General features: G+C 39.9%; 2 protein-coding genes across 5 annotated transcripts in view; one reads left to right on the top strand and one right to left on the bottom strand.

Annotated features, from left to right (window-relative positions):
• Nucleotides 1–13,696, top strand: part of cers1 (ceramide synthase 1) — a 31,902-nt gene extending 18,206 nt beyond the window's left edge. Inside the window, exons 2-7 of the mRNA XM_032571496.1 lie at nt 3,445–3,604; nt 7,129–7,309; nt 7,394–7,555; nt 7,730–7,877; nt 7,973–8,127; nt 9,592–13,696. Coding sequence (XP_032427387.1) covers nt 3,445–3,604; nt 7,129–7,309; nt 7,394–7,555; nt 7,730–7,877; nt 7,973–8,127; nt 9,592–9,634 — 849 coding nt within the window. The 3' untranslated portion in view covers nt 9,635–13,696. The remainder of the gene's footprint in view (nt 1–3,444; nt 3,605–7,128; nt 7,310–7,393; nt 7,556–7,729; nt 7,878–7,972; nt 8,128–9,591) is intronic.
• A 282-nt stretch (nt 13,697–13,978) lies between these two features.
• ncln (nicalin) lies at nt 13,979–23,862 on the bottom strand. 4 transcript variants are annotated; one of them, XM_032571491.1, is made up of 15 exons: nt 23,586–23,862; nt 21,431–21,621; nt 20,716–20,860; nt 20,522–20,616; nt 19,889–19,969; nt 19,630–19,733; nt 19,421–19,509; nt 19,065–19,204; nt 18,555–18,781; nt 17,363–17,450; nt 17,236–17,274; nt 16,950–17,113; nt 16,156–16,209; nt 15,734–15,812; nt 13,979–15,334 (listed from the first exon to the last, which is right to left on the bottom strand). In XM_032571491.1, the coding sequence occupies exons 1-15, from the start codon at nt 23,758–23,760 to the stop codon at nt 15,272–15,274; spliced, it is 1,734 nt and encodes a 577-aa protein (XP_032427382.1). In that variant the 5' UTR covers nt 23,761–23,862; the 3' UTR covers nt 13,979–15,271. The 4 variants fall into 4 exon arrangements, with proteins under 4 accessions (XP_032427382.1, XP_032427383.1, XP_032427385.1 ...); XM_032571492.1 differs by having other exon boundaries at nt 16,950–17,110; XM_032571494.1 differs by having other exon boundaries at nt 18,603–18,781.
• Between the last annotated feature and the right edge of the window lie 2,360 nt (nt 23,863–26,222).

Below are 26,222 nucleotides of genomic sequence, written 5' to 3'. Positions count from 1 at the left end.
TCAACCAGCTTCAGTTTCTAGTGCATTTCAGCCTTTGTGAGTGCTTTGTGTTGAGGGGTGGGGGTGATGTGCTAAAGGACTGCAGGGGGCTGCACTGTGTGCTGACAGCTGGCTTCTATAAATAAATGTCACAGGCAGGGGAGGAGGACGGGTGGGTGGGACGCAGTGGTGGATGGACAGCGGGAATGAGGAAGAAGTGAGGAGAGGGGGAGACAGATCGGTGGGACTGATGCAGATGCACTGGGAGACTTAAAAGAATGCGGTGGAGTGTCCTGTGCAGCACTTTGCTTGGGTCAGGACCTAACGGACACTTAACACACGCCACCTGTGGCTGAGCCAATCAGCTGTCCTGGATGTGGTCATGTGACCCCTGACTCTGTACATGTGTCCTGGCTAATGAGTCTGTTGCCGTTACATTTTTATCTCACATCTGTCCAGCCCCAGTCAACTTCCTTTCCCTGTTGTGTCTCGGGTCTCTGGTGTGACTCACGGACTCCATCACTTAGTGAAAACAGCAGGAAAAACAGGCGTAAAGAATAAACAAAGGAAGGCAGGAAATTAAGACGCAAGACGAAGACGAAACTGGCTGTTCTGTTTCGTATCACGCAATCAGGAAAAGCAGAAACTGAATAATGTCCTGACTCTAAGCAGGAGTAACGCTCTCTTCATGAATTTGTCATGCAGGCCGTCATTGAGCCCAGTCCCATCAGGTTGAGTGGGCTGTATCACTGACACAGGCTACTTTCACTTTGCTGCCTCCAGTTACACTCTTTGGCTTTCTACAGCACTGTGTATGTGTGTGTAATTTTGTTTACAAGGGGGGAGGGGGAAGGGTTTGGTTTCCGGTCTTGGCACAGCTATCAAGCACTGAAAAACAGCCCATCTGAGTCCCTGCCATGCTCATATACCTGTTGTGTATCTGCTTCACCTCCTTTGTGTCTCGTTTACACTGTGTGATTACGTCCAAATGTTTCCGTAGTTTAGTTTCTTTAAATGGGTCATTTTATGTCCGAGGATTGTTGCAACATAGAAGCTGCAGAAGTAAAAAAATAAAAGGAGTGATGAAGCAGGAAGACAGAGGAAGGCTTAGGATGAAGATCACATGACCCTCCCACCTGTGGCTGAATCTTTGCACAATAATAGATTGTGTTGGTGCTACAAAACTTTTCTTCGACTTCTGCTTTCTGCTGCACGCAGAAAAAAAAAACTATAAGCGGGCTGTCACATCGTGCTGCTTTTTTTGCGCATGAACAGACATGCGACACTAACAAACGTGAAGCATTTATAAAGATAACAAATGTGTAAATGTGATGCAGTCAAACACTTTGAAAGCTTAAATACTAGAATCCTTAATTTTATTTTTTTACTTTTCTGAAAATATTTTCAAACTATTACACAATGATAAGAGACACGAGAAAAGGCGAGACATAGCATCGCTGTTCACCCGGAAAACAGTTTAATCTCTTCTGCCATCATGTGTTGGGGTAGCAGCATCAAAGACAAAAAAAAAAAACAACCGGGTAAAGAGTGCTGGTTCTGATCTGGAGACTGCTCTCAACGACCCAGAGATAACGGTGCAAAGAAGGATTCCTCATAAAATCGAGAAAATTATGGCCGGCCCTGTTGTATAAAACTCTTGTATGACAACAGAGTGATTTCAGTCGGAAGCTTTTTCAGATTCGCTGTAATACAGACTGCTACAGGAGATCCTTCCTGCCAACAGTCATCAGCATCTACAATAACTCTTAGAAGAAACTTAATATGAGTTACAACAACATTTAATTTAATTTAGGGATCAGTGAAATACTTTTGAATTCAATTGAAAACATGTTCTGCTACATCTAGTCAGTTTTGATGTGCTAAGAAAATATAACTACTTACATTTGAAATATTTTTAACTATATTTATTTTATTTACACAATGTTGCCCAAACTGGGTGATGCTTGGTTGGATTTCTCTTTGCTAAATAGCACGTCTAGTTGTGGTTTGGAGAAATCTAGGCACTACTTCCTGGTTTAAAACCCCAGCCTGAGCTGCGGAAAGGAACATAACACTTCAATTTCTTAGCTGCTGCACTGCAACTATTGATAATTATGAAAGAAATACATTTTATTTTAGATTGCAAACAACTCTTGTTTAAATATTACATTTAGCTTTGTGTGGAAAAAGTTTTAAAAAAGCAAAAAGATTTTTGTGGCATTACTGGTCTTTCATTAATAGCAAATGGTTTTTCTCTTTCTATATTCAGCACCTTTTAGTCTGTAGATATCTTTTTGTTAAAAACAGACTAAAGTCATCACTCATCTGAGTCATTGGGTGCTCAGCTTTATGTTTTTAATCGTCAAACTGTATCAAATTTCACTTATCAAAGAAAGCATCAGAATAGCTGATCAAAGTTAGGTTGGTAGCTCAACATGTGTTGTTTGGTTGGCATGCTCGCTCATCTTCCCCATTTTGAAGACTGGCTAGAAGAAATAAGGGAAACAGAAAACTGTGGATAATTGATCAAAGGTTTCTAGACACTCTCATGAACTTGAAGTTAAAACAATTAAATAAAAAAACAAAACTGTGAAATAATTTCATCCATCCATCCATTGTCTGCAGCTTATCCAAGATCAGGTTGTCAGGGCAACAGGTCCATCCACCTCCTGTAGAAGATGATTTCTGCTGCTTGTGTCCAGGAAATAATTGTTTAAGAAAACTGTTCTTTTGAATAACTACTAAAGCTTTTAGACACTTTTTTTACTCTTTGGATACCAAAAATATGTTGTAAATAAAGCTTTTTACATCTGTGGTTAAAACACCATCACCTTACAACCAGACGTTCTCTTCGAACGTCTAAAAAACAAAATTATTAGCTACTTGGTTTGCTTAGTCACCATGGCAACTACAATTAGCCAAGAGAATCTGGCAGTGCTTCATTTATTCAAACACCTTAGCAACAGCTGTTGTTTTAAGAGGAACTTTGACTTTTAAAATGGGAATCTCAATTTTCAGATCTTTCTGAATTGACTCTTTAAAAAATCAAACTCCAGGACACAGATAGGAGGAGCCAAAACTGCAGATCTTACTGGAGTTAATGCAGTCTAATGCAGCGGTGCAGCAGTAAAGCATAGATTTATGAAGATGTGGATGAATAGGTTTTATTTGCTGAGGTGCTGATTCAGCTTTCTGAGGCCTGCAGTGCGTTTGAAATTTATTTCAGTAAGCCGAGCCATGGCTTTTTTTTTTTTTTATCACGTTCACTTAAATTAGGATCGGTCAAATTATGGTAACACCTCTAAAAGTACGACAAGATTGAAATATTCATGCCATGGTTTTGAACTTTCATCTGGCTGATTTTTCTTTTACACATTTTTTTTCTACCTTATGAGAAAAGGAGTGTGATTTTCTTCTGACTGCCTGTAGAAGTAGTGTGACTTATTACTGATTTCTCTCCTGCAGCCTCTTGCACAGTGGTGCAGGCTGATGCCCAAAGATGCTGCCAAGATGCCAGAGAGTGCGTGGAAGCTGGTCTTCTACACCATGTCATGGTCCTACAGCACCTACCTGCTCTTCTTCTCCTCCTACTCCTTCTTCAACAACCCACCATCCGTCTTCTCCAGTAAGACACACAACCGTGGAGACATTATGTTACTTATAGGTCATTTAATCTGGGTCTGTGTGGGTTTTTTTTCTTAAAATTAAAGTCAGTGAAGGTAATCCAGTCAGTAAAAGTCAGCCAGATAAATGGATAAATGCTGACCTAAGGAGAGGTTTCCTTCCTAGATTTTCAGGGCAGAGAAAGAGTGAAGGTCAATGGTGTCCAAAGTGCAGTCTGGGGGCCATTTGTGGCTCTTGAAATAATTTTGTGTGGCCTCTGTCACCAGTTCAAGAATGGTGATAATTTGGGCATTTGTTTTGTAATTGTTTTGTACTTAAAACTTTAAGTGCAATGCAGAGAATTAATTTTTTTTTGCTTTTATTTCTTAGTAAGGTGGGCCACAAACATTCAGCCATTTTTTACACACAGGAACACACACATCCATTGCACTTGGCTTGGCTAAACACAGCAAAGGTTTTAAAAGAAAATTCTCATTTTTGCTGGAAATGAACATTTAAGAGACCAAGAAAAAAGTTAAATAACTGCAAACATTAAGGTGAATGTCATACTGTTTCCTTCACTAAAATATTAGTTTTTTAATTTATTGTCATGCAGGAAAAGGATAAAATATTCACAATGATATTATTTTTCTATTTTTAATTGGAGAGAAAAGGCTCATTTTCGCCCCTCGGGGATTCTGACCAGGGCTGCACAGTGGCGCAGTTGGTAGCACTGTTGCCTTGCAGCGAGAAGGTCCTGGGTTCGATTCCCGGCCGGGGTCTTTCTGCATGGAGTTTGCATGTTCTCCCTGTGCATGCGTGGGTTCTCTCCGGGTACTCCGGCTTCCTCCCACAGTCCAAAAACATGACTGTCAGGTTAATTGGTCTCTAAATTCTCCCTAGGTGTGAGTGTGTGTGTGAATGTTTGTTTGTCCTGTATGTCTCTGTGTTGCCCTGCGACAGACTGGCGACCTGTCCAGGGTGTACCCCGCCTCTCGCCCGGAACGTAGCTGGAGATAGGCACCAGCAACCCTCCCGACCCCATTAGGGACAAAGGGTGAACAGAAAATGGATGGATGGATGGATGGGATTCTGACCATTGGTGCAAAAGGTTTGGACGCCCCTAGCTGTGGTTATTTTATCAGAAGGTAAAATAAGGCCCTATAGCTACTCTATAGAGACTCTGCAGGAGGTAAAATTCCCCTCACATGTAATAAGTACTGAGGGGCAGATATATGTATGTCTAGTCATATAAAGAGTTTGAAGACTTGCATATTTTTTGAGCCTGCGGGAAACCTTTTTGCTTTTAAGGTATGACCTATTTTAATGCTTCAGAGTCTGTCCATTAATAACAGAATATGTTTATTTAACATATTTTACTACTATAAAATATCAGTACTATATTACTACTATATTTTACATTAGGTTTCATACAACATTTATAACAGGAGATCTTTATGATTGTACCCTAATGGAAACCAGAATCATTACAGTTTTCAGTGTGTTGCTAATGGAAGATGGAAGTGCTCCCAGACTTCGCGTATATTCCACTCATGTCTTTTACGGTCCCTCGACCTCCTCCGTCAGACACTGAGGTGTCAGCGCTCCTGGAGAGGATGAGGAGGAAGAGGGGAGAGGGGCTCACGAGGGCTATTGGACAGCATCAGCTTCGTCTTTGATCGCCACGTCACGGCTAATAGCCGTCAGTGTGTGATGTGTGGAGCAGGAGAGTAACAGGGCCTGACTTTTAGAGAGGGAGAGGAGGAATCAAGCTGAGAGGGAAGCTGGAGAGAGGGATGATAAGATAATCTGAAAAACAGCACCATAATCGGCAAAACCTTGCAAAAGCACTCACATTGTTTAAGGCTACAACCACAAACTTCTGCCTTTTTTATTGGGAGAGGCCGATAAAAAGCCGCACATTGTCATGAAGACATTTTTTACCGTTTTACAGATAAAAAACTGAAAAGTGTGGCATGCATTTCCTTTGGGAATTACCAGAGTTTTAATTAGATTCGTTTGATAGCATCTGTGAGCAGCAATTTTCAGCATTTTAAATTGAATGTAGGTCTGGACTTTGACTGGGCCATTCTTGATTTAAACTAACCCTCTGATTTATCTAATAGTGTTTTAATATTTATGCTCTCTTATCTGTGAAAGGTGCTGTATAAATAAAAAATAGTGTGTATAAAATGTAAAAATAAACTTCCGTTTCACACTTCCGAATTAGTTTTTGCTGGATTTCATCAATGAAAACTGTGACGGAAAAATGTAAACAAATAAATAAATTGAGTGCTGTGAATACTTTTGCAAGGTGCTGCATATTTATCCTGAATAAAAAGGTGGAAAAATCAAAAGTTTTAAGTAGGAAGAAATGCCTCTGCTTCCCATTCCTCACCTTGGCAGCTTTTCTGCTGGGATCCATTTTTCGAGCCTCTTCTCAATGTTTAATGGTGGAAGCTTTGATCGATAAACATTACACAACGCCTGAATGAAACCCCATCCCTGTGGAGACAAACCTCACTCAAACATCGGAGGAGAGAGTTTCCGTCCAACATCTGATAGGCTTCAGAGACTCGAGCTAGTCTCAGCCTGCATTCAGGCGGGTTTTCATCAGGATCCTTCCCTAATGCTGCTGGACACCTGATCCCTCCTCCTTCTGTACAGCGCTAACCACCACAGCTTCTCCTCCAGGATCTCTGCTGTATTTACCATGCTGTGCCTCTGACTTGTGCTCACAGGGATGCATGAGGATGATCAAGACACGACAAACTGTCCACGCCTTGGAGACTCTTTTACATCTGGAGGAATTTAAATGATGGAAAATTTTCCTGCTATATTTGTAACAAAGTTTAAGCAGAAACTAAAGTAAAGAGGGAATATTTATTTAGTTCTAATTTCAGAATTTGAACCCAGGACTTTCTTGTTGAAATGCACCAGTGCTGCCAAATGCACCACCATGTGGACCGTGTTCATTATTTATTGCAGTTTAGTTTAGATTATTAAGAATAAAAGTAAAAAGGCATCAGCAATCCATGTATTTAACATACTGCAACAATCGCATTGTTACATTATGTTAAAAATAATTCAATTCATATAAAAGATTACTAAATGTCTGCAGATTTCTTTGTCGAATTTGTAATTTCCTATAGTGGTCCGCAGATGTTTTCGAAATCATTTGATCTGTTTTTACTTGTGTGCTTGTTACGCAGCATCACGAACTCTGCAAAACATGTTTATGTATCTTTACTTTTTGATATCATGACAAAAATCAGCATAAAGTGCATAAAATTGGATATTTTTTTACTATAGGACACCATGTTTGCTCTGTGTTGAGGCATGCATTGGGTTGTGTCATCCTGCTCCCACCTACAGGCAGAGAATCATTGATTGTATTTATAAATGATCTAAATAAACTATTAAAGATGGTTTGCGACCTACTTTGTAAAACATTTTGGCCAAGGCTTCTTGTGTATCTCTGGCTGCTGCAGTCATCACAGCCTTTGTAGCCCAGCATCTTCCCCTGATCTCCTTCTGCTCCCTCAGACTGGAAGAGTGGTATGACAGTGCCTACAGACATCGCCATAGCCTACCTGATCCAGGGCAGCTTCTACGGCCACTCCATCTACGCCACCGTCAACATGGACACATGGAGGAAGGACTCTGCTGTCATGGTGGTGCATCACATCATCACCCTGGCTCTCATTAGCTTCTCCTACGCCTTCAGGTACTAGAACAGGGGAAAGGTGTGGAGAGCGTTGCACCCGACCGTGTTCTGAAAGTGCATCTCGCTTTGATTTCTCCCTCTCAGGTACCACAACGTGGGCATCCTGGTGTTGTTCCTGCACGACATCAACGACGTTCTGCTGGAGTTCACCAAGCTCAACGTCTACCTGAAGGCCAGAGGAGGCGGCTACCACCTGCTCAACGACGTTCTGTCCAACATGGGCTCCGTCAGCTTCAGCGTCACTTGGTAAGCTTTAAATCTTCAACTCGCTTTCTGATTTCTCCCCCTCCGCTGCTTGGCTGTCTCACTGAAATGATTTGAAGTTTTGACAGCTCTGTCATTATGCTGTCTGGTGTCTTATTCATCCACAGAGTCCCTAAATATCTGCTGTCTGTTTTGTTCCCGCCTCGTTTTTCTCAGGTTCTGGTTCCGACTCTATTGGTTCCCTCTTAAAGTGCTGTACGCCACATGTGTGTCCAGCATCCAGTCGGTCAATAACATCCCCTTCTACTTCTTCTTCAACGCCCTGCTCTTCGCCCTGCTGCTCATGAATATCTACTGGTTCCTGGTGAGCGCACTTTGAAACCGAGTTTTTAAGCGCCTCCAGTTCACACTCTCATTCTGACCGCTTTGCTTGGTGCGCTTCTCCTCTGCTCGCTGCAGTTTATTGTGATTTTCGTGGTGAAGCTGCTGAAGGTGAAGGAGGTGAACGACGTCAGGGAGTACGAAGACGAGGACGCCAGGAAGGCAGCAGAGGAGCTGCTAAAAGACGCAGAAAACAATGATGATGATGCTGGACATCACAACTCAGCCCAGAGGTGAGCTGCGCCACTCCCATTTCAAAATAAACTTTACATTTGAATATAAGACACGGAGCGCTTCAACTTATGCATGATGAAGCCTGAGTTTTTATCAAGCACAGAACATCAGCGGGGGTTTAGCTATGTGCTGGCAGCGGCAGTGGTAGTTTATCCATGAAGTGTCCACCACATGCATGGGCTTGAATTGCTTATCAGAAAATGCAAAGCAGGTCTAATCCTGCTGTTCTCCTCCCAAGCGGGCAGCCTCTTCTTGCCCACACCTGCCTGGCAGGGCTCCATTTAATTTCATGTAACACTCTTGGCACCGGCGTCCATCTCTGCTCTGGCTGAAGACCAAAGGAACCTTAAGGAGAAACTAAAATTAGCAATACACAAAATGCATGCTAGTAAACACAGCACCATGATCAGACTTCAAGCTCAAAGTAATTAGTAGGCATTGAAAAAGGCTTTCAGCTGCTGGGAAGCACACACCCCCAAATTGTGCATATTATATTATGTTATGTTATATTATATTATATTATATTATATTATATTATATTATATTATATTATATTATATTATATTATATTATATTATATTATATTATATTATGAGACTGAGGCAAGTTGTAACTTTTTCAGGCTGTTCAATTGAAAAATATATTCGTAAAGCTGCCAAAGAAAATCTGGGTTAAATTAGGGGAAGAGTGTCAGTGTTACGGACATCTGGTGGACTAAGTCCAGAGTGTGTAACCTGTGACCTCTGATGCTCTAATACCAAGTGTTGAATAGTCAAAACACAGAAAGGAGTAGTTTGAGTTTGTTTTTCTAATCAAAAATATGGAAATGACTTAAAGCTTTCTGTAGGCAAGCTTTGATCAGAGCGCCACTCTGTAGTTTCTAAGGCGTCGTGTCACAAATGTCGTGGTGAGGCTTTTATATTTTTTATTCTGTAACTTTTGATACTTTATAGAAAACCGTGACACAAACACAGTGTCATTAGTATGACATTTTGCAATCGTGAGCTTTAAGCAACAAACTGCTGACAGAAACCAAAGGGTATCTGTTTTGATCTTTAACCTCGGCACTGACAGCCACATGCATCTCTATCAGAGCAGCCTTTGACCTCTGCAGACTTAAACACCCTGCAAACCTGAAGTCTCCTCTTTACCCAGTCCATCTCACTGCTCCGGGCAGTTTCAGGAAAATCCTGAATAATGTATTGCAAGATAATCTAACGGTTTGGTTTTGGCCTACCTGTCCTCTTGGAGGCTGGTGCTGAACAAGCTAATCTTGCACAGATGGGGGTCTGTAACAGCCCAAGACCATACTGAGATGTGATTACGCCCTTATCTGAGCGGCCTTGAACACGTTCTGATATCCTCTGAACCAAATGTTGCACATCTGCTCATCAGCCCTCCTGCCGTGTGCACTCCTTCTTATCCCCGCACTCTGCTGTGTGTGTGTGCCTTTCTTCCCGCAGGAAGTACGTACAGAACGGAGTTACCAAGGACAAGCATCTATAACAGGCTCTCCGGTGCCCCCTCCTGGCTCTGGACTGCACCTGCAGGCCCTCCTCGGACAGCAGAGGTTCAAAACGTGACCGGACGGGAAAGAGCATCACAACCACAAAACAAAAGAAAGAAACAAGAAGTAGAGAAGGGAAAGTTAGGATACAATCAGTTTATATTTTGTATTTGTTTTAGAGCATTTTGTTTTCAGGTTTATTTTGTTAGAGCACTGTGAATGTCATTTCAGCTGACTTCCTCTCTTGCTGTTGTTGGATTAACATTTGATAGATCTAGACCTTCTTGAGGGAGGGATGAGGATAGGAGCCAGTTTAGATCTGTTCTCATGTCTTCGAATAACCTGTAGGAACCAAGGGAACAAGCAAGAGGTTGGGGTAATTTGTTTAGTCGTTCTTCCCTCTCCACTTCTTTAACTTCCATCCATCCGCTCCGACTTATTGTATGAGAAGAAATGAGGGATTATCGCTGCTAATCCTTCATCTGCTTCCCAGTTTCCTACATCCATTCATTTAAACTGAGAGGCCAGAGGCAGCGTTTGCATATTTTAGGACGCCAAGATCCCGCAACTTTTAAAGTAACAGGAATAATTTATTTCATGAGACTTCTGACCCACATGAACTTTGAATATTCCCTTGGATTCCTCTCCAGAAAGCGCTCCTTTTCCTTTTTTTGTGCTGTTTTGTCTCTGTATAGGCTACATAGCATCCGTTGCTGCACTGACATGAAGGCGTACAAGCTCACTGCTGGTTTAATGACAGCAAACAGCTAGAATTGATTGACTAGGTCTTTATCGCAATTTGATTTGCTTACGAAAGAGATTTCTAATATTGTTAAATGATATTCAATGTGTTCAGGTGACGGACGGTGGTGGAAAATCAAAAACAATGTATGCACTCACGCTACTATTCAGGAATGCATGAAGTCAGAATGATTTTTGGAAATGTGTGACGTATTTTTCACAAATCTTTTAGGTATATCACCGATAACTAAAACTGCTCCTAGAAGTGACTGAAGTCCTAACATGCAAGTCAGTATTTTACACCTTCTCCCAGCGGCACCTAAACGCATCTTCTAGACAAATGTGATCAAACTATACACTGGAGAAAATAAGCGTTGTCAGTGTTCTCAGTAAATGTATTTCTAATGGTGTTGTTAGCATGTAATTCACATCGGATTTCAGTAACAACCCAACTAATCCACACTTACAGAGAAATAAACAGATATTAATCTGCTAATTAGGTTATGTGCGATAAAGTGGAGAGACACAAGAAAAAAAAGAAGTGTAAAAATGCTGAAATCTGTTAGTATTTAGAAAATCTGTTGCTCGAGGTTTAGTCGTAATTTATGGCCTCTAAAAATGTTTCAAATGTTTGTTGAAAGGTCTCTGCAGTCGTTTTACAGCAAATTATACGGATGACATTTGTTATAAACAAGAGAGAATATCTCACCAGAACCTTTAGGATTTTAACTAGTTTGAAAGAATGGATCAAAACCATTTAGTTTCTCCATACAGGAGACTCTGTGAAGGTGTCCCACCAAAACAGACTTTTCTATTTCCTATTTATTATCTGCGTCATTCCACTAAATTGATTTTATTCCCTTACATGTTATTACCGACATCTGCGACATCAAATATATGCGCCGTAATGACGTTGCTGCGTTCAATGCTTATTTTTCCAGTTGTATAAGATGCACATCTAGAAACCAGAAGTAATTAGAATTTAAACGTTTTTCAAAACTTGAACCATAAATTGAAAACCAAAGACTAAGAGGAATCATTTTCTGAGGTGCCTGCTGGTTTACTGCATGCCTGTAGAAGAAAATAAGGAATGTTTCCACTTTGTCTACCTTCTCGATCAAATTCCAGCTCTTGTTTGGAGGAACAGCATGCTTGTGCTGCTTGAGCAGGCCGCAGATGTTGATAATCCGTCGGCGGGAGGACGCGGGTGTCTGTTCTCTTTCGTTTCTGTCTTCCATCATCCTCAAACCAGTGTTTCAGGAAAATTGAAGCTTATCTTGAAATTTTACTTTAAATTATGATTATTGTTGCTGTAGTTAATTTGATGTTTGTATTTTTTTTTCTTCGTTGAATTGCTGCTGTTTTTATCTCTGAGAGCACTGTTTGTATTCCAGATGGTTTTTCTTTTGTTTCGTTTTGTTTTCTGCTGATGTTGGGGACAGTCATGTGATCAGGGGACCATCACTCACCTCTATCTGGACCAACATCTGGATTCAGCCTCTGATCCGTTCCTGTTGATCATTCTCTTATTACTGTAGTACATCTGTGTTGTAAACAACACGGTCCGCCCGTTGCTCACCTTCCTTCTCAGCTCTGATACTCTAATCTGTTTCTCTTTTAATGACAGCAGTAATCCCAGAGTGAGTCACAAACCCTGAAATCTGTGATCTGGATTGTCTCACTACATTAGAGGGCTGCGACGAGATGAGCAAACAACAAACTTTCTCTGGAAGAGGCCACTACCTGTCTAGATGGTTTCTGTCCTTATTGCACCTCAGGGTTTGTTGGCTTTTGTGGACATTTTTCATCAATTAGCTTTTTGAAAATCTTTACCCTTTTGGAGGTTTTGAGATGCTGACATTGGCAGCGCCTGGTAAATATGTGCAAAAAGCCTTCATTACAATAGTTCATTACAATCGCATATTTATTCAGATGGGAAAAAACCCATGTGTAGAAATAATTGTACCAGAAACTGTGGATCTAAATTTTTTTCTAGATCTGTTGGTGAACCACTCCCGTTTATCAGATTTTTAGGGAAAATCTTATATTTTAAAGATCTCATGCTGTACGCGCTCTAACAGTCCACTGGGCTTTTTAGAAGAGAAACAGACTCAAAGCATCACAGATCCTCCACCGTGCTTTACAGTGGAAATCAGAGGCTGTTTCACAATTTCACTTTGTTTTAAGCCAGACCAATGTGGAGTTTTCTGACCAAAATGCAGTTTAGCAAACTGTAAGTTGACACAATATCCTATTTATCCCCCAAGAAAACTGCATAAAAAATTTATTTAATTTATTTCTAAGAGAAATTGGAGGATCAATACATCAGGCACCAGTGGCTTTGTTCAAAATAATTAAGTTTTTTTTTCCCTGACTGAATATTTTCAGTGTGATATGTAATATCATATTACATTATTTTAAGGCTTTTTACACGTCTTTACAAGGGGTGCCAAAAACTGTGGCCCGCACTATAAATGATTATTAAAAATACAGCCAAGAATTGAGATTCCCATGATCCTAAACAAAGAAAACGACTAAAAACAAGATGATTCACGTGTGCAGCTCACGTTTACAGATTGAACATTTGACAGTCTGAATTCGACACCTAATGTCAAACGAATAAAAGATGATCTTGGGGTTTATTGTAATAACAAACCAAATACATGTTTATGTCCACAGGAGATGTGGTGGATTTTTCCCAAAACATCAGGATCGGACAGAAATGTTCAAATGCGCTCAAACAAAACCGCGTTGTGAATGACGTAGCATCTGCAGATCTAATCTCATATAACAGTGAACGCTGCATTAATAGGATTTAAGAAGTGGCATTCTTTTGTTTTAAGTTGAGCTCTGCAGGAATATGTTGGAAGGGAAAATCTTTTGTGAAGACATTACGAGCTGAAATAATTTACCAATGATGAAATCGAGGCTCAGTCCAAATTTTACCATTAAATATGAAATTTTGCACAGAAACTGTGATATTGAGGATGGAAAGTGAGTCAGCTCCACCAGTGCTTCAATTGTGCCAAAACATGTCCTCTGAAACAATAAAGGGAAGTGTGGGAGTTGGTGATTGAAGCTGAGGAGCTGGTTGAGCGTCGGGCACAGAAGCCCGGTGGATATTTCCTGCACATCGCATTATCATTTAAAATTGCATTGTTTCTATCGCTTATTAGTAGATTAAAACAAAGAAAAAGGGAGCAATTGAGACTTTTTACCGTGACTGAAGGATCATTGACTAAATCAGGCATTGAAATGCAATTTACTGATTTTTTTGGACCACTGGTGAACACTGTAAACTACAAAAATTACAAAAAAAATGATTTCCCTCAACTTTTTTTCCAGTCTGAATTCGACCACTTTTTGAAACACTTGATAAGAGATCTGTATTTGCTCTTTTGTAATACAGTTTTAATACCATTCAGCCAATGTTTCATTTTGTTCTCATGAAATAAACAATGTCAGTAAACAAAAAGACAAGTCCCATTTGTCATTTATTTTTAAAATCACAATTTTTCATTGCAAAGATCCAAGTGCCACCGATGACGTGAAACAAGCTGCAGAGGAAAGTTCATTTCAGTGCGCAGACAAAAACAAAGCACTCCAATAAATTAGATTTTATTTGTACCAGTTTTTCCATCTGTCGGTAAATAAGAAGTTCTGTAATTGTTACCATGGGTCATGCAGTAAAGCAAAAGAATACAAGAAAACAAAGCAGATAAACACCATAGAGAGAACCATTTAGGACATTTCTGCCTCATTTATCTGGTTTCTAACCATTTTTAAGAAGTCCAGTGTTTTAAATAACCTCCAGGTTTGAAATAAAGTTGCTCAGAGAAAAAAAAAAAAAGTCAAAAATCAAATCATTTTCTGCCGAGAAATGTGATTTGGGCATTCTCTGATATAAGAAAACATGATTTTTCCGATACTTGCCATCACATGATTGAACAATCTCTTTTAATCAAAGGAGGAGAATATTCAAAAATCAAAAATAAATCATAGAAAGTCACACAGCAACATGAAACAAAGTAGAAAAAAAGTAATTAATGGCAGAATAAAGAAGAAGAAATGCACAAACAGTTTATTTGGGGAAACTTGCACAAATCAACAGGTGGTAAGAAAAAAAAAGATCTAAAAACATCTTCACATTTCACAGATCGTCTTTCCTGTAAACAGTGTTTCTTAGGAGTTTTGTTGTTTGTTTTCTGAATGTGTTCTTGATTAATTTTGATCGCTCTTCTTGTTCAAATTCAGCTCCCTTTCCAGCAGAACTAAGCTGTCAAATATCCAGCGTTGCAATGAGAAGTGACTGACTGCCACCAGCTAAAAATAAAGGTTAAATTGGCACAAAAACTTTGAAGGCAATTTATTTCATGTTGGATATTATTGATTTGAGACATTAAATGCTTGGTAATTGACCCTCTGTTTTGGGGGAACTTTTGAAGCATAAAGAACAATAGTTATGCATTTTGCAGGACATCTCATAAGCACGTGAGATGGACATTGAAAGAAACTAGAAAACTTTGCATCTTTCCTTTGACGGGCCTGTGATCACAGAAACTCCAGACTTGACTCAGTTTCTAGCTGCCTAATACGACACATCAGTCCGGCTCAAAGAGAGACGGGGAAATAAACAAGGATCAGCACATAAAAACATAACCAAACTGTTAACATCTCAAAACACAACTCCTGAATATCGAGGTCCATGAGACCAGGAAAAGGTTGGCAGCAAGACAGGATCTGACATCATAGTTTGTGCATCCGGGCAAAGGAAATGGAAGTGACTTTTCTGGTCCTGATCAGAACAGCAGTTCGGTCCAGCTTCTGCGTTCTTATTGGCTAGAGTGTCTGGATTTGAGGAAGGAGGTACAGGGAGGTCTTGAAAACAGGAAACCTCAGTGGACCTTGACTTTGGGCTGGGTGATTCTCCGGACAACGCTATAAAGGAGTCCAAAGTTCTGCAAAAAGAGAAAGGAGACACAATTAATCTCTGACTTGCAGACGGCACGTTCTGTAACTGTTCACACAGCAGAAACCAGATAATTCACAAACTACAAAAAACTTTCCCCCTCACTCTGACATTAAACACCAATAAGTAAAATAGACTATAAATAAAACTTCACTATTGCTATTTTGTTTTGTTCTATATTTGATTCATGATGATCCATCTGTTATTTAATTAAACATCTTCTTTAATAGTACAAAATAATAATAAATAACTGAAGACCTACATTTTAATAAGCAGCTCTAAAAGTAAAAGCTGAAATTTTCTTTTTTCCACTAAACCGATGCTCCACATATTTCTCAATGGCGGTCCCTAAGGAGATACAAGCCACTGCGACAACATAGTGACTTACCTGGATAGCCAGATACATCATCCCTAAGTAGGCTGCAATGCAGAGAGCCAGCAGCAGGTCAAAAATAGCTGGCTTCACTCTGAGAGAAAAGGAGGGAAAATGGCAAAGACTGAGAGGACCATCAGCAGTTCTGGCATCTGAAGGCAGTTCATCTCAAAATGATCTGAATGGAACATTTATTATATCAGTGATGATAAACTAAAAATGAGGAGCCTGTTACAATTAGCTGGAAGCTGCAGAGTTTGTACAATTTTACAATAAGGTTGATCTGTTAAAACAACCTAGAAGGAGCATAAATCCTTGTTCTATCAATGTATTCAATCACATGGTGAATATGGAGGTAGGAGCAGCCGGGGGCACATCTGCTGACAAAAACGTGGCTTTAGACGAACTGAAGCATCTCAGAGGTGATGATGCCGTACCTGTAAGCATTCATAGTCTGCTTCAGCTGATCGTAGAAAACAAACTCTGGATCCCTGAAAAGGAGAAAAGTGAAACTTTTATTTTAAGATCATATTTAGAGTAAGCAGATCACCAACAGGTCTGACAGTGGTATGTTCCAGCAGCTTTAAGAAACCTGATCCCTATTACTACTGGTGTAATACAGAAAATGGTTCATTTACTGTGTGTGTAGTTTAATTTGGCTTCCATATATCAGATAAACATTTTCCAGGCTGATTTGTCGCTCCTTTATGTTAATTGTACAACAAAAACTATCAATTTGAATTCATGGCAGTCTGAAAAAGACAGCGCACAAAAACAAAGGATGGAAGGAAGGGTAAATGAAAGAAGGACAGATGAAAACAAGAAAGGAAAGGATGGAAGGACAGCAGAAAGAAAAGAAATAAGGATAAAAGAAAAGGAGAGATAGAAGGAAATAAAGACTTCAAGATGGAAAGAAGGGAATGAAGGAGTGAAAACAGAAGGATTAAAAAAGGGGGCAATGACAGAAAATGGGAAGGAAAAAATCATCAGAAATGCTGAAAGGATAAAAGGATGAACATACAGCATTCGAAGTGCAAAAGAGAGGAAAAAATTACAACATTTACACAATCAAAAGTCTGGAAGCACAAATATTTTTCTACACTCTTATTTTCTTTGTCCATACTTCTCCACAACTGGAAACCAAAGTCAAATTTCAGACTGCAGGCGCCGTGTTTAACAGACAGCGTCACCATGTTCATCTGTACTTCAGTGTTCCTTGTTCCACCTTCACCTTTTGTCAGCTTTGACGTAGTGCCTTTTGACGTCCTTGAGGTAACGGCTGAGGTGATACTCCAGCGTGGAGACGATGCTGCTGTCTTTGTCCACCAGCTGAGCGGCTCGCGGCTGCGCTGTAAGCCAGTCCACCACGGCGGACAGATGCTCCTCCTGCACCTGCTGACGTGAGACACCAAGTGCATCACTACAGGAAAGACGACAGCTGGACAGAGTCCATTCAGTGTCCCAAATTATACACAGAAGGTTAAACTTGTTTTCTAGTTGACTCAGTAGCTACACACCATTTGTTCTGTGAAAATCTGGAGGTCTCCAGAAGCTCCCTTTGCAGAAGAGAAACGGACAGAATGCATTACATGCAGAAAATAAGCAGAACAAATTATAATTAAATTATTCACTGTCGATTTTTACCTTTTCTGTGAGATTGTAGATGACCCTCGCCAGAGACTCTGCTACCACTTTGGCATTCCTGCTGAGCTTGCTGACATCTACATGAGGTCTGTAAGAAGAAACAGGTTTTTATTACCATCGAGGGCCAACAGGGCCACAATTCAACATACATGGTTGTTTCTGAGTGGAGCTGAAAAATAAGTCCAATTGTATTCATCACAATCAAAAAGACCTGCAACATTTGGTAAGTTGTTATATTTTAAGCAAATGATATATTTAGTCAAATGGACGGTCCTTGGTACACACACCCGATCCAAATTTTTGCAGCTTTTGGTGGCTGAGAGGTTTAAAGTCAAGAAGAGTGATAGAAAAATGGTGATGATGGAAAGGACAGAATCAATTAAGAAAAATGTGAACTAATCACAACTAATATCACAGTTTGAATCAGAAATATTGCAGCCTAACTTCCATGTTTTATAAATCAGCTTCTCCATGGTGCCAAAACCAAAAGGCAAATCTGTGCAGCCACTCTGTGCTGCTTCACAGGTGAAAAAATAATGTTTAGTGATGTGACATGTTTTAAATCAAGGTGGTCCCTGTGTTTACTGGAATATAAATGTTGAGAATCTACCAAGAGATGAGGAAAGAAATACAGAAAAGGAGCAAAGAGATTTTAAGGCACCGTTACAGTGCGGGGCTAGAAATAAGCTTGCTCATCTCCTCGCTGATGGCTAAAAGAATAAAGTTACATAAATAAAGAGAACATTTGGAACATTGCACCTCATCCAAGCCAGGTTTTAGAAAAAAAACAAAAAACTTCTATGGACTGAAATACTGAGCCAGCAGACTGAGTGGCTCACAAATGAAGGAACTGGATATTTCTGCCAAATAACGGCAATAAACTTTCTTCTTTGGCCAGGATTTCTTGTTTTAAATGTGTACCTTAAAATGCTTGGAGGAAGAACAGACCCTTTAGCAGTTTATTATGATTATTACTGGACAAAATATTTAAAAAGTACCCTTCCTTTAACAACTAAAAACTATCCCCCCAGAAATGCTCAAATTTGGATCAGTCAGACCTATCTTGCTGCAACAAAGATGAAACGTCATTTTAAAGCGGCATGCAGACGATGGAAGAAAGCCCGAAACTGGGAGCTGCAACGCAAGACTCTTTCTTTTAGGGAATTCATGTAACTTGCAGTAATGAACCCACCCAGCAGGGGGCTCTCCCGCTCCATGGCGAGAGGAGGGGGACACTGACCGCACGTCCATGATGCTGGAGCGCTGAGCCGAGCGGTGCGAGGGCAGATGGGACAGAGTGAAGGCCGGCAGCCGGCGGATCCCGAAGCGCTCGTGCTCCCAGGCCAGCATGTCGTCAGCCAGGTTGATTTTCTTGTGAACCATGGAGAACTTTACTTCAGGGTGTTGACTTGCAACCACCTGGGAGAGGAGAAGAAGCAAAAATACAAACTGAAACCAAATCTTTGTCGCCTGTTAAAAGTAGTGAAAGGCATCCTGCACTTTGTTAGAAGAAAGGACTTTAGGTAAAATGAATAAACTCTTGACACTGATACAGTATCAAGTAAGAGTGTTTTTTGTAAACGTGAGAACTGAACATGTCTCTGCAAGTCGCTGCAGCACAGGAAGCTGCTTATTTTATCACGGGGTTTTTTTTAGATGGTAAATGTGGTTATTCTGACAAGATGGATACTTGAACTCTTACAGTCTCCAGTTCTTTGAGCAGAGAGTACTGAGGGGTTCCCTCTTTTGGAGGTTTGGACACATGAAGGTAGAGCGAGTCACTGTTCCCCAGAGTGTCCAGACACAACACAAACGCTACGTTGTCCTGCAGCAAACTGGAGTCTGAAGATGGCAATAAAAAAAAAAAAGAGAGAAAAAGTCAAATGCGTGAATAAGAGGGACTAACTAGTAATACATTTGTAAATACATGCAGTCTATCTCAATGAATTAGCTTCAAAGATTTGTAAACAGATGTGCCTATTAAGTCAATTCCAAATGGAGAAACTTGTTCTGAAAAGGAGTTCCCCAGGTGTGAGTGTTTGGGCAACTAAACATCACCTGTGTGGTCCAGGTTGTCCTCTAGCCAACGCTTAGTACCCTGGTAGTTAAACTTCCCTCCACCAGACACAAAGAAGAGCAGGTTGTACCTAAAAACACAGTCAGTTATACAAGATCAGCATATCTGCAAAGCGTCACTGAGAAGAAGCACAGAGCCTCTAGCTCTGATCATATCTGATCAAAATCATCTTAATGACGGTTTGACTCACGCAGCGTGCGTCCTCTTGTAGGTGTAGAGCTTGGAGAAGAGACGAGCTAGCTCCAGCAACATGGACACACCACTGCCGTTTGAGTCTGCGCCATATGACAGCCACTACAATAAAAGATCAGGGTTTAGTTTGCTGGCCTTTTGTTGCGAAATGATGTTGCTGCGAAACATTTAGGGAGACATTTGTGCTGCTGGGTTTTGCTGAATGTGCTAAAATTACAATAGACCATGAAGTAAGAAAATAGAGAAGGTCAACATACTGGAGCAACACCAAAAGTATCATAATGAGCCACCACTACGATGGTGGGAAGGTCCTCTCCTCCAACTCCAGTCAGACGGCCCTAGAAACGCAGAAAGCAGAGACTGGTTAGACCACAGATATTTTGTTGGAAAAACAAAGTAAACAAAACACCTGCACCCTCAGTGACTGGCTATGGTTTGAACTAACTACAACCTTTACTCAAAGCTGTTAAAGCCGTAAAGCAGGAATGGTTCTTAATTGCGCCAAACTCAAACTCGTACATTAGACTGCCTGACTGGATTTATCACCACAGAGAAAACATCTGCACATAGAGTCCAGTGGTTTGCTTTAACACCCCTAAATGCATTACTTTGTGTTCGATCTGATCATGTAAACCTGATGATGTAAAGCTGATCGGCCATGGAAACCTGTTCCCTAAAGCTCTCTCTACTCCAATCTTCATCGAACCTCAAACACTTTTTCTATTTAGACTTGAATTCTGTACAAAAACTGTTCTCACTATCTCCCAACATATAACATTTAATCTCATACTTCTGAATGCAGCTGATAAAATTGTCCAAAACAAATATATTTAAAAACTGCAGAACAGGCATTTTTACTTGATTTATGCTTTCATGTTTCTGGGTCTCACCTCCAAACTGGTGATGGCCCAGTCACTGATGGCTTTGCTCTGAGCTCCACTGGTCACCATTTGAAAGCCATTTGCTGTGGCTGTGTGCAGCAGCACTACAGTAAAACAGAAAAGTTGAACAAACGAGTCAATATCTAATCAAACCATGTTTAAAACAGAAGCTATAGTCTCCTCTGCTCATCGGGTGTCTCTACCTTCAGCTGCAGATAAGGAGCCCTGAGAGGACGAGGACGTGAGGGTCTGGGTGTAGATGGATAGCAGCTCATCGTCCTCCTCGGCAAAGTAGACGGGGACGATGGTTTCCATGGCCAGCATCTCTGGCTCCAGCTCCATGAACTGCTACAGTGGGCAAACAGTGAACAATTGCAGGCGTTATAAGATCAGACAGCTGCCTTGAGAAAGATGCCGACAGCGAAAACAAAACAAAACAAAAAAAAAGCTGACCAGGAAAATCTAATCTCAATTTTCCCTGAAAGATGAGTTAGAAAAAAATCTTCAAAAAATGACTAAAGAAAAATGACTGCAATTATTTTTTCCCCCCAAGCAATAGACCAATAAAATAGTTTATTCATAATTTATACTTCACATTCTAGAAGATGCCTACTCATGTTATGGGAGATATAATTAGTTAGGGGGTGAAAGAAATGATTTTGATTTTCAAATATAATCTCTTTTAAGAGCTTAGAAACACAACCAATGCTTGGCTTTGTCACGCTTTCCACATTTCAAATTTTAACTTGCTTCTGACTCATTTTACAAAAGACGGATCGGAACCATCAAGAGATCAGATGGAGGATTGTGTACCAAGAAATGACTTTTGAAGCCTCTTAAAATACATTAGTTAGATAAACAGATTAGAGTGAATGAATATTTTAAAAAACAACATAGCATAATGAGCCGCATCAATACCTGCACTATGTCCTGCGGTATGGCAGACATGTTCTTGGGCAGGATGATGACCACGGCCCCCGCCGACTGGCGCAGGGCTTTCTGGTACTTGTCGTAGGAGAAATCTGCCAAACGCATGATGACACAGCGACGACTTAGTACCTCTGCCTCCACAGTACGCGCCTCTGTATTCAGGATGGCATTCCTGGTACCTAAAGGAAAAGGACAAGCTGATAAACTCTGACAGAAGCAACAATCATTCATATGTTGTGTTTGTCAAATAGGAACTGACAAAAAAACAACAAAAAAACACAGCTTTGAATAAAACTGTTGTTTTCATCATGTTTTATCTTCTTACTCATATAAATGATTTGAATGACTTTTACCACCATTTTCTCAGTGTTTCTGAGCTAATGTGAATGCAAATGACAGTCATAGTTTGTTTCATAGAAGCCTTTCAAATGGGATTCACAGTGAGAGAGGCTGCAGCGGCCGTCAGTGTAGCAGAGGATGCTGCGCTTAGCACAAGTTAAACACTAATCATTAATCTAAAGTCATTCAAAGCACAGCAATCAGGAAAAAAAATTTGTTCTACCTGCATATGATTAACTGGGATCACATCAGCCAAACTACAAATGCGTAGGTGAATTTTTGAGTCAGATACACATTTAAAAACAAATTATAACGCTGTAAGCAATCATAAGACATGGTCACAACATTATAGCAACTTTCTTCTCCTGTCTAACCTCTTGGAGAACCTATTGAGGCCGATAGCTTCAGCTCACTGCGATAGCTTTTCAAGGTTACTCAAGGCATTGATTTTATTCACTTTATTGCAGTATCAAGGCTGGACTCAATATCAGCTGGTTGTGCCTGTCCTTACTTGACTGATTGCATTGGGGACGGGGACAAAAGAAAAAACTGAGCGACTGGGGCACCCATATTGTGCTGTCCTTGGGAAAAAATGGTCTGTTCTGACCATGTTGAAAAGATTTTGTCCTAAATCCTATCAGACTGTTGAAACATGCAGAAAGTGCTGCTATTATGTTGATTGATGTACTCAACAAGTCTGTTAAAACCTCACATTTCTATTGTGAAATAATTAAATTTTCTGTATTGTTTAATATATCCGACTTATTTCATATTTGTTACTTTTTTTGTTTCTTGTTTCAACTGTTCTGACATTTTTGTATGTCTTTATGTAGGTTTATGCAACATAATTTCTTTCTGCATTATATCTTTGAGGTGCTGTTGAATTACAATAAAGTACACTTTCAATATTGTCCTGTCCTTGTGAAAAAGTTTGTATAAACCTAACCTAGGCAGCACGTCTGGAGGTATGCAAATAATCACATCCTATTTAGAAATATTCAATTAAATTTAGTTTGTTTTAAATAGCAAAAAATCACAACACCTCAAGACACTTTACAGGACAAAAAGGTAATAAGGTTTGATTAAAATCACAAACTTTAAAACATACTAGTCCAAACTGATTTGAGTCAGACCAGTTCAGTCCACTAAAAACCAATCAAATACAAGTAAGATTCAAATCACATTGTTGCTAACAATCTTTGTAAAAAAGAGGCAAGACAGCAAATTCTATCTTATATATTTTCTTAATTTCTGTCCTTTTTAAAGCATATTCTCTATATTCAAAAAGCAGGGTGAAAACCACATGCATAGTTAGTGACGAAAATCTGAGCACAGCGGAGCAACATGTTCTGCTAAAATTTGGGAATTTTAATAGAAGATAAAGCAGAAAATAACATCTGAACCCTGAAATAAAAGTGAATTCTTGTAAATAAACCTTTAATTGGCTGTTAAGGTTACATTTCACTCTCTTCCTTTAGGCAGAATAAGCTTTTTAATGACAGAGAGTGGAAAGTTCTCAGCATGTGCGTTAGTATTAATATCTCATATTTTAAATGAACTTAGCTAATTAATAATTAACACCATGAGTAGTACAATGGGAGAGAGAAGGAGGTTCTGTCACACACCAACACTGCCTTAACGGGAAGCTAGGCTACATTAGCAGCTAGTTAGCTGTCAATGAAACCTAACATTAAAGGTGTCTGAAACTGACGGAACACTTCAGCTGAATGACTAGTTGTAACCTGTTAACAAACAAGTAGATCCGTTTAGTTTAAATAAGGCAGGAGAAGAGCGGCAGGCTCACCGTACGGCTGTCCCTGGAGGTCGTACTGCTGCATGCGGTACACCGTGAACTCATGAGCCGCCTCGGCCGGGAGCGGAGACACCAGAATCAGCACCGCGGGGATAAACACTATAAAGGTTAGGGGAAACGAAGATTTGAACATGTTGTCAAACACTTCACTGGCTTCTTCGAACATTTTGGCGATTGTACTCGGGGTTCGGTAGATGACTAAATGTTCAGCTGTCACCACTCTCAGCCACTGACGGTTACTAGCAGCGAATTTTGATCAGGCACCAAACACGACGACCCATTCCACTGTGAAAAATACACAGACAATTTAAAAAGAAAAAAAAAATCATTGTTGGTATTTTACAGGAAAAAAAAAAGACAAAATGCATAGCAAACTTTGAAAATTAATTATTATTTACAATATTATCTGTAAAAGATAAAAAATTTATTTGATCATTGGGTTCTTCAGGGATCTTAAAGGGCAACTATACTTAAAAAGTAGTAAATTATCTAATGACACTAGATGGCGCAAGGCACCATAACAACAACCAACCCCTGTTTTTGGATAAAAAATTATGTTTAACCTCGTTATTACCATACTGTCAGCCCATACAAAATTTGGCATGTGGTTTTTGGTTTACCTTTTAGGAAGGATTTTCGTCAAAAAACAGCTGTTGTGTAAAACTGCCTTCTACTGAAAGTTCAAACTGCCATCAAAAATTGAAGTTTTTTTTGACAATTCTAAATACATAAAAATCCCAATTATTCCAGATGTCTTTTATTTTATTCTAGTCTTATAAAAGTAAAATGTCACCACTAACTTCCCAAATAACAGTGTTGATATAATGTTCGAAAAATATGACTAGAAATCAATTTATTCGTCTTATTGAAATAGGCAAATGTTCCTCTTATTCATATACCAAAAGCTTTAGGATACATTATTTGAAAAAAAAAAAAAAAAGTTTTATCTAACCAACTATGTAACTACCCAACCAATCATCCAAGCCTCTAACCAGCTAACCAACCAACAACAGCTACAACAGCTTACCTCCTAAGGTACAAATATCTTCTCATGCTATTTTAAAAAAAGATTTTATTTTCTCCAGGATGTTACAGCCGTATCCAAGAGGACTGTTTCCAAACTTGATTTGTGTCTAAAAAGTAACACATAGTTGGACTTCCTGATCATAATCGACCTTTCAGTGAGAGACTGAGTGAGTAGTGCAAATTATTTCCCAAGGTACCATTTTAAAAGATGAGTTCTCCAGCATCCTTTTTCAGAGTAGAGCAGATTTATTTACATAACCAGCTGCTTCATAATACTGTAGCCTAGCTTTCCTTATGGGGCCCAAAACATGGACCCCATAAGGAAAAATGCTACATCTGAGTTAGTTGTTAGGTTTAGGACTAAGGTGTTGATTTGCAGTCTTACATTAGATTTAGAGTACAGATGGGGGTTAGGTCCTAGAAATTAATGAAAAATGAATGGAATGCAATCTAACGTCCCTGTGAAACTAGAGAGACGTACTATGTGTGTGTGTCTGTCGGGGTGTGTGTGCGGGTGGGGGTGTGTGTGTGTGTGCATGTGTACATAAATGTACGCCTGTCTGCACATTTTGATCATTTGTGGATTTGAGAAAAATCTGCAGTAAATTCACACTTTTGCAATACATTAATGATTTTATCAAACATTGACTATCAGGCAGTTCTGTAAGAAGAAAAGAACAAACGTAAACCAATAAACAAGTAAAATTAATCTTACAAAATATGACTGTATGTAAAATCTCCATCATAACTGTATAACACCTGCATTAAAAATTTAAACTTTGGTTTAGCTGTGCTAATGTAAAAAACTAAATATTTTAGGATATAAAAAAATGGAATAGAGAAGAGCTGCAAACAATTTTCTCTCTTGTCTCCCCTCCATCTTGTTCTCCCTCCTGAGGCTGCTCTGCTAAGTGGGAGATTAATGCTGATATGGTGTCCTGACATCCCACTTAATGGACCTTGGCGTGATTATTTCCTGTACTACAAGTAATCCGTACCCGGGCTGGTGAGAAGACTGCAAGAAGCAAACAAAGCACAAAGCCAATTGAGGGTGGATGTTGAATTAAAATGATGGAGAAATGATTATCTGGAGATCCACTGACATGAGCCACTGTTCGCTTGAAAGAAAACAAGCTAGCTGAAGACAAATGCAGAAAGGGACATTTGTTCAGAGGCGAAAAAATGTCCCTGTGTGGTTGGTGCGTGAGCAGCCAAATCACATGAGTTGAATTCCTTAAAATTCATAACATCCTGTCATCACATGACCATTTGGACTTGGTAGCTCAGCAGAAGTACACGAGGCTGCATTTTCCACCTGCTGTCACCTTATTTTTTCCCCCTCATACCTTGCAAAGGTGAACAAATAGGCACAGAACCTCTATGCATCAGCCTCTCGGTATCCTCATTTCTTCACGGCATTCCTGGGAATGTCCTGAGTCAGAGCTGCCTCAGGTCCCGTAACACTTTCTCTCTCCGCTGGCACACAAAGGATGCAGTCAGTGCATGTTGGGTTAAGTGCCATGGATTAATGAGAGATTATATACCTGTCCACAAACCACCCACTCGCCTTCTGGTTTGTTGCCCATTTTCATTCTCAGAGGA

This window comes from Xiphophorus hellerii, chromosome 9 (genome assembly GCF_003331165.1).
Source record: "Xiphophorus hellerii strain 12219 chromosome 9, Xiphophorus_hellerii-4.1, whole genome shotgun sequence".
NCBI lineage: Eukaryota > Metazoa > Chordata > Actinopteri > Cyprinodontiformes > Poeciliidae > Xiphophorus > Xiphophorus hellerii.
Note: the sequence above shows the minus strand (reverse complement) of the source record. Positions and strands in the feature narration are given on the sequence as shown.

What these genes read in the sequence shown, in the direction of transcription:
- ncln (XM_032571491.1), bottom strand. Translation starts at nt 23,760, where the DNA reads ATGTTCGAAGAAGCCAGTGAAGTGTTTGACAACATGTTCAAATCTTCG. An exon ending in TACCGCAGGACATAGTGCAG is followed by an intron (nt 20,861 to 21,430) that starts GTATTGATGCGG and finishes TGCCCACTGTAG; the next exon opens with CAGTTCATGGAGCTGGAGCC. An exon ending in CTCCTTATCTGCAGCTGAAG is followed by an intron (nt 20,617 to 20,715) that starts GTAGAGACACCC and finishes GTTTTACTGTAG; the next exon opens with TGCTGCTGCACACAGCCACA.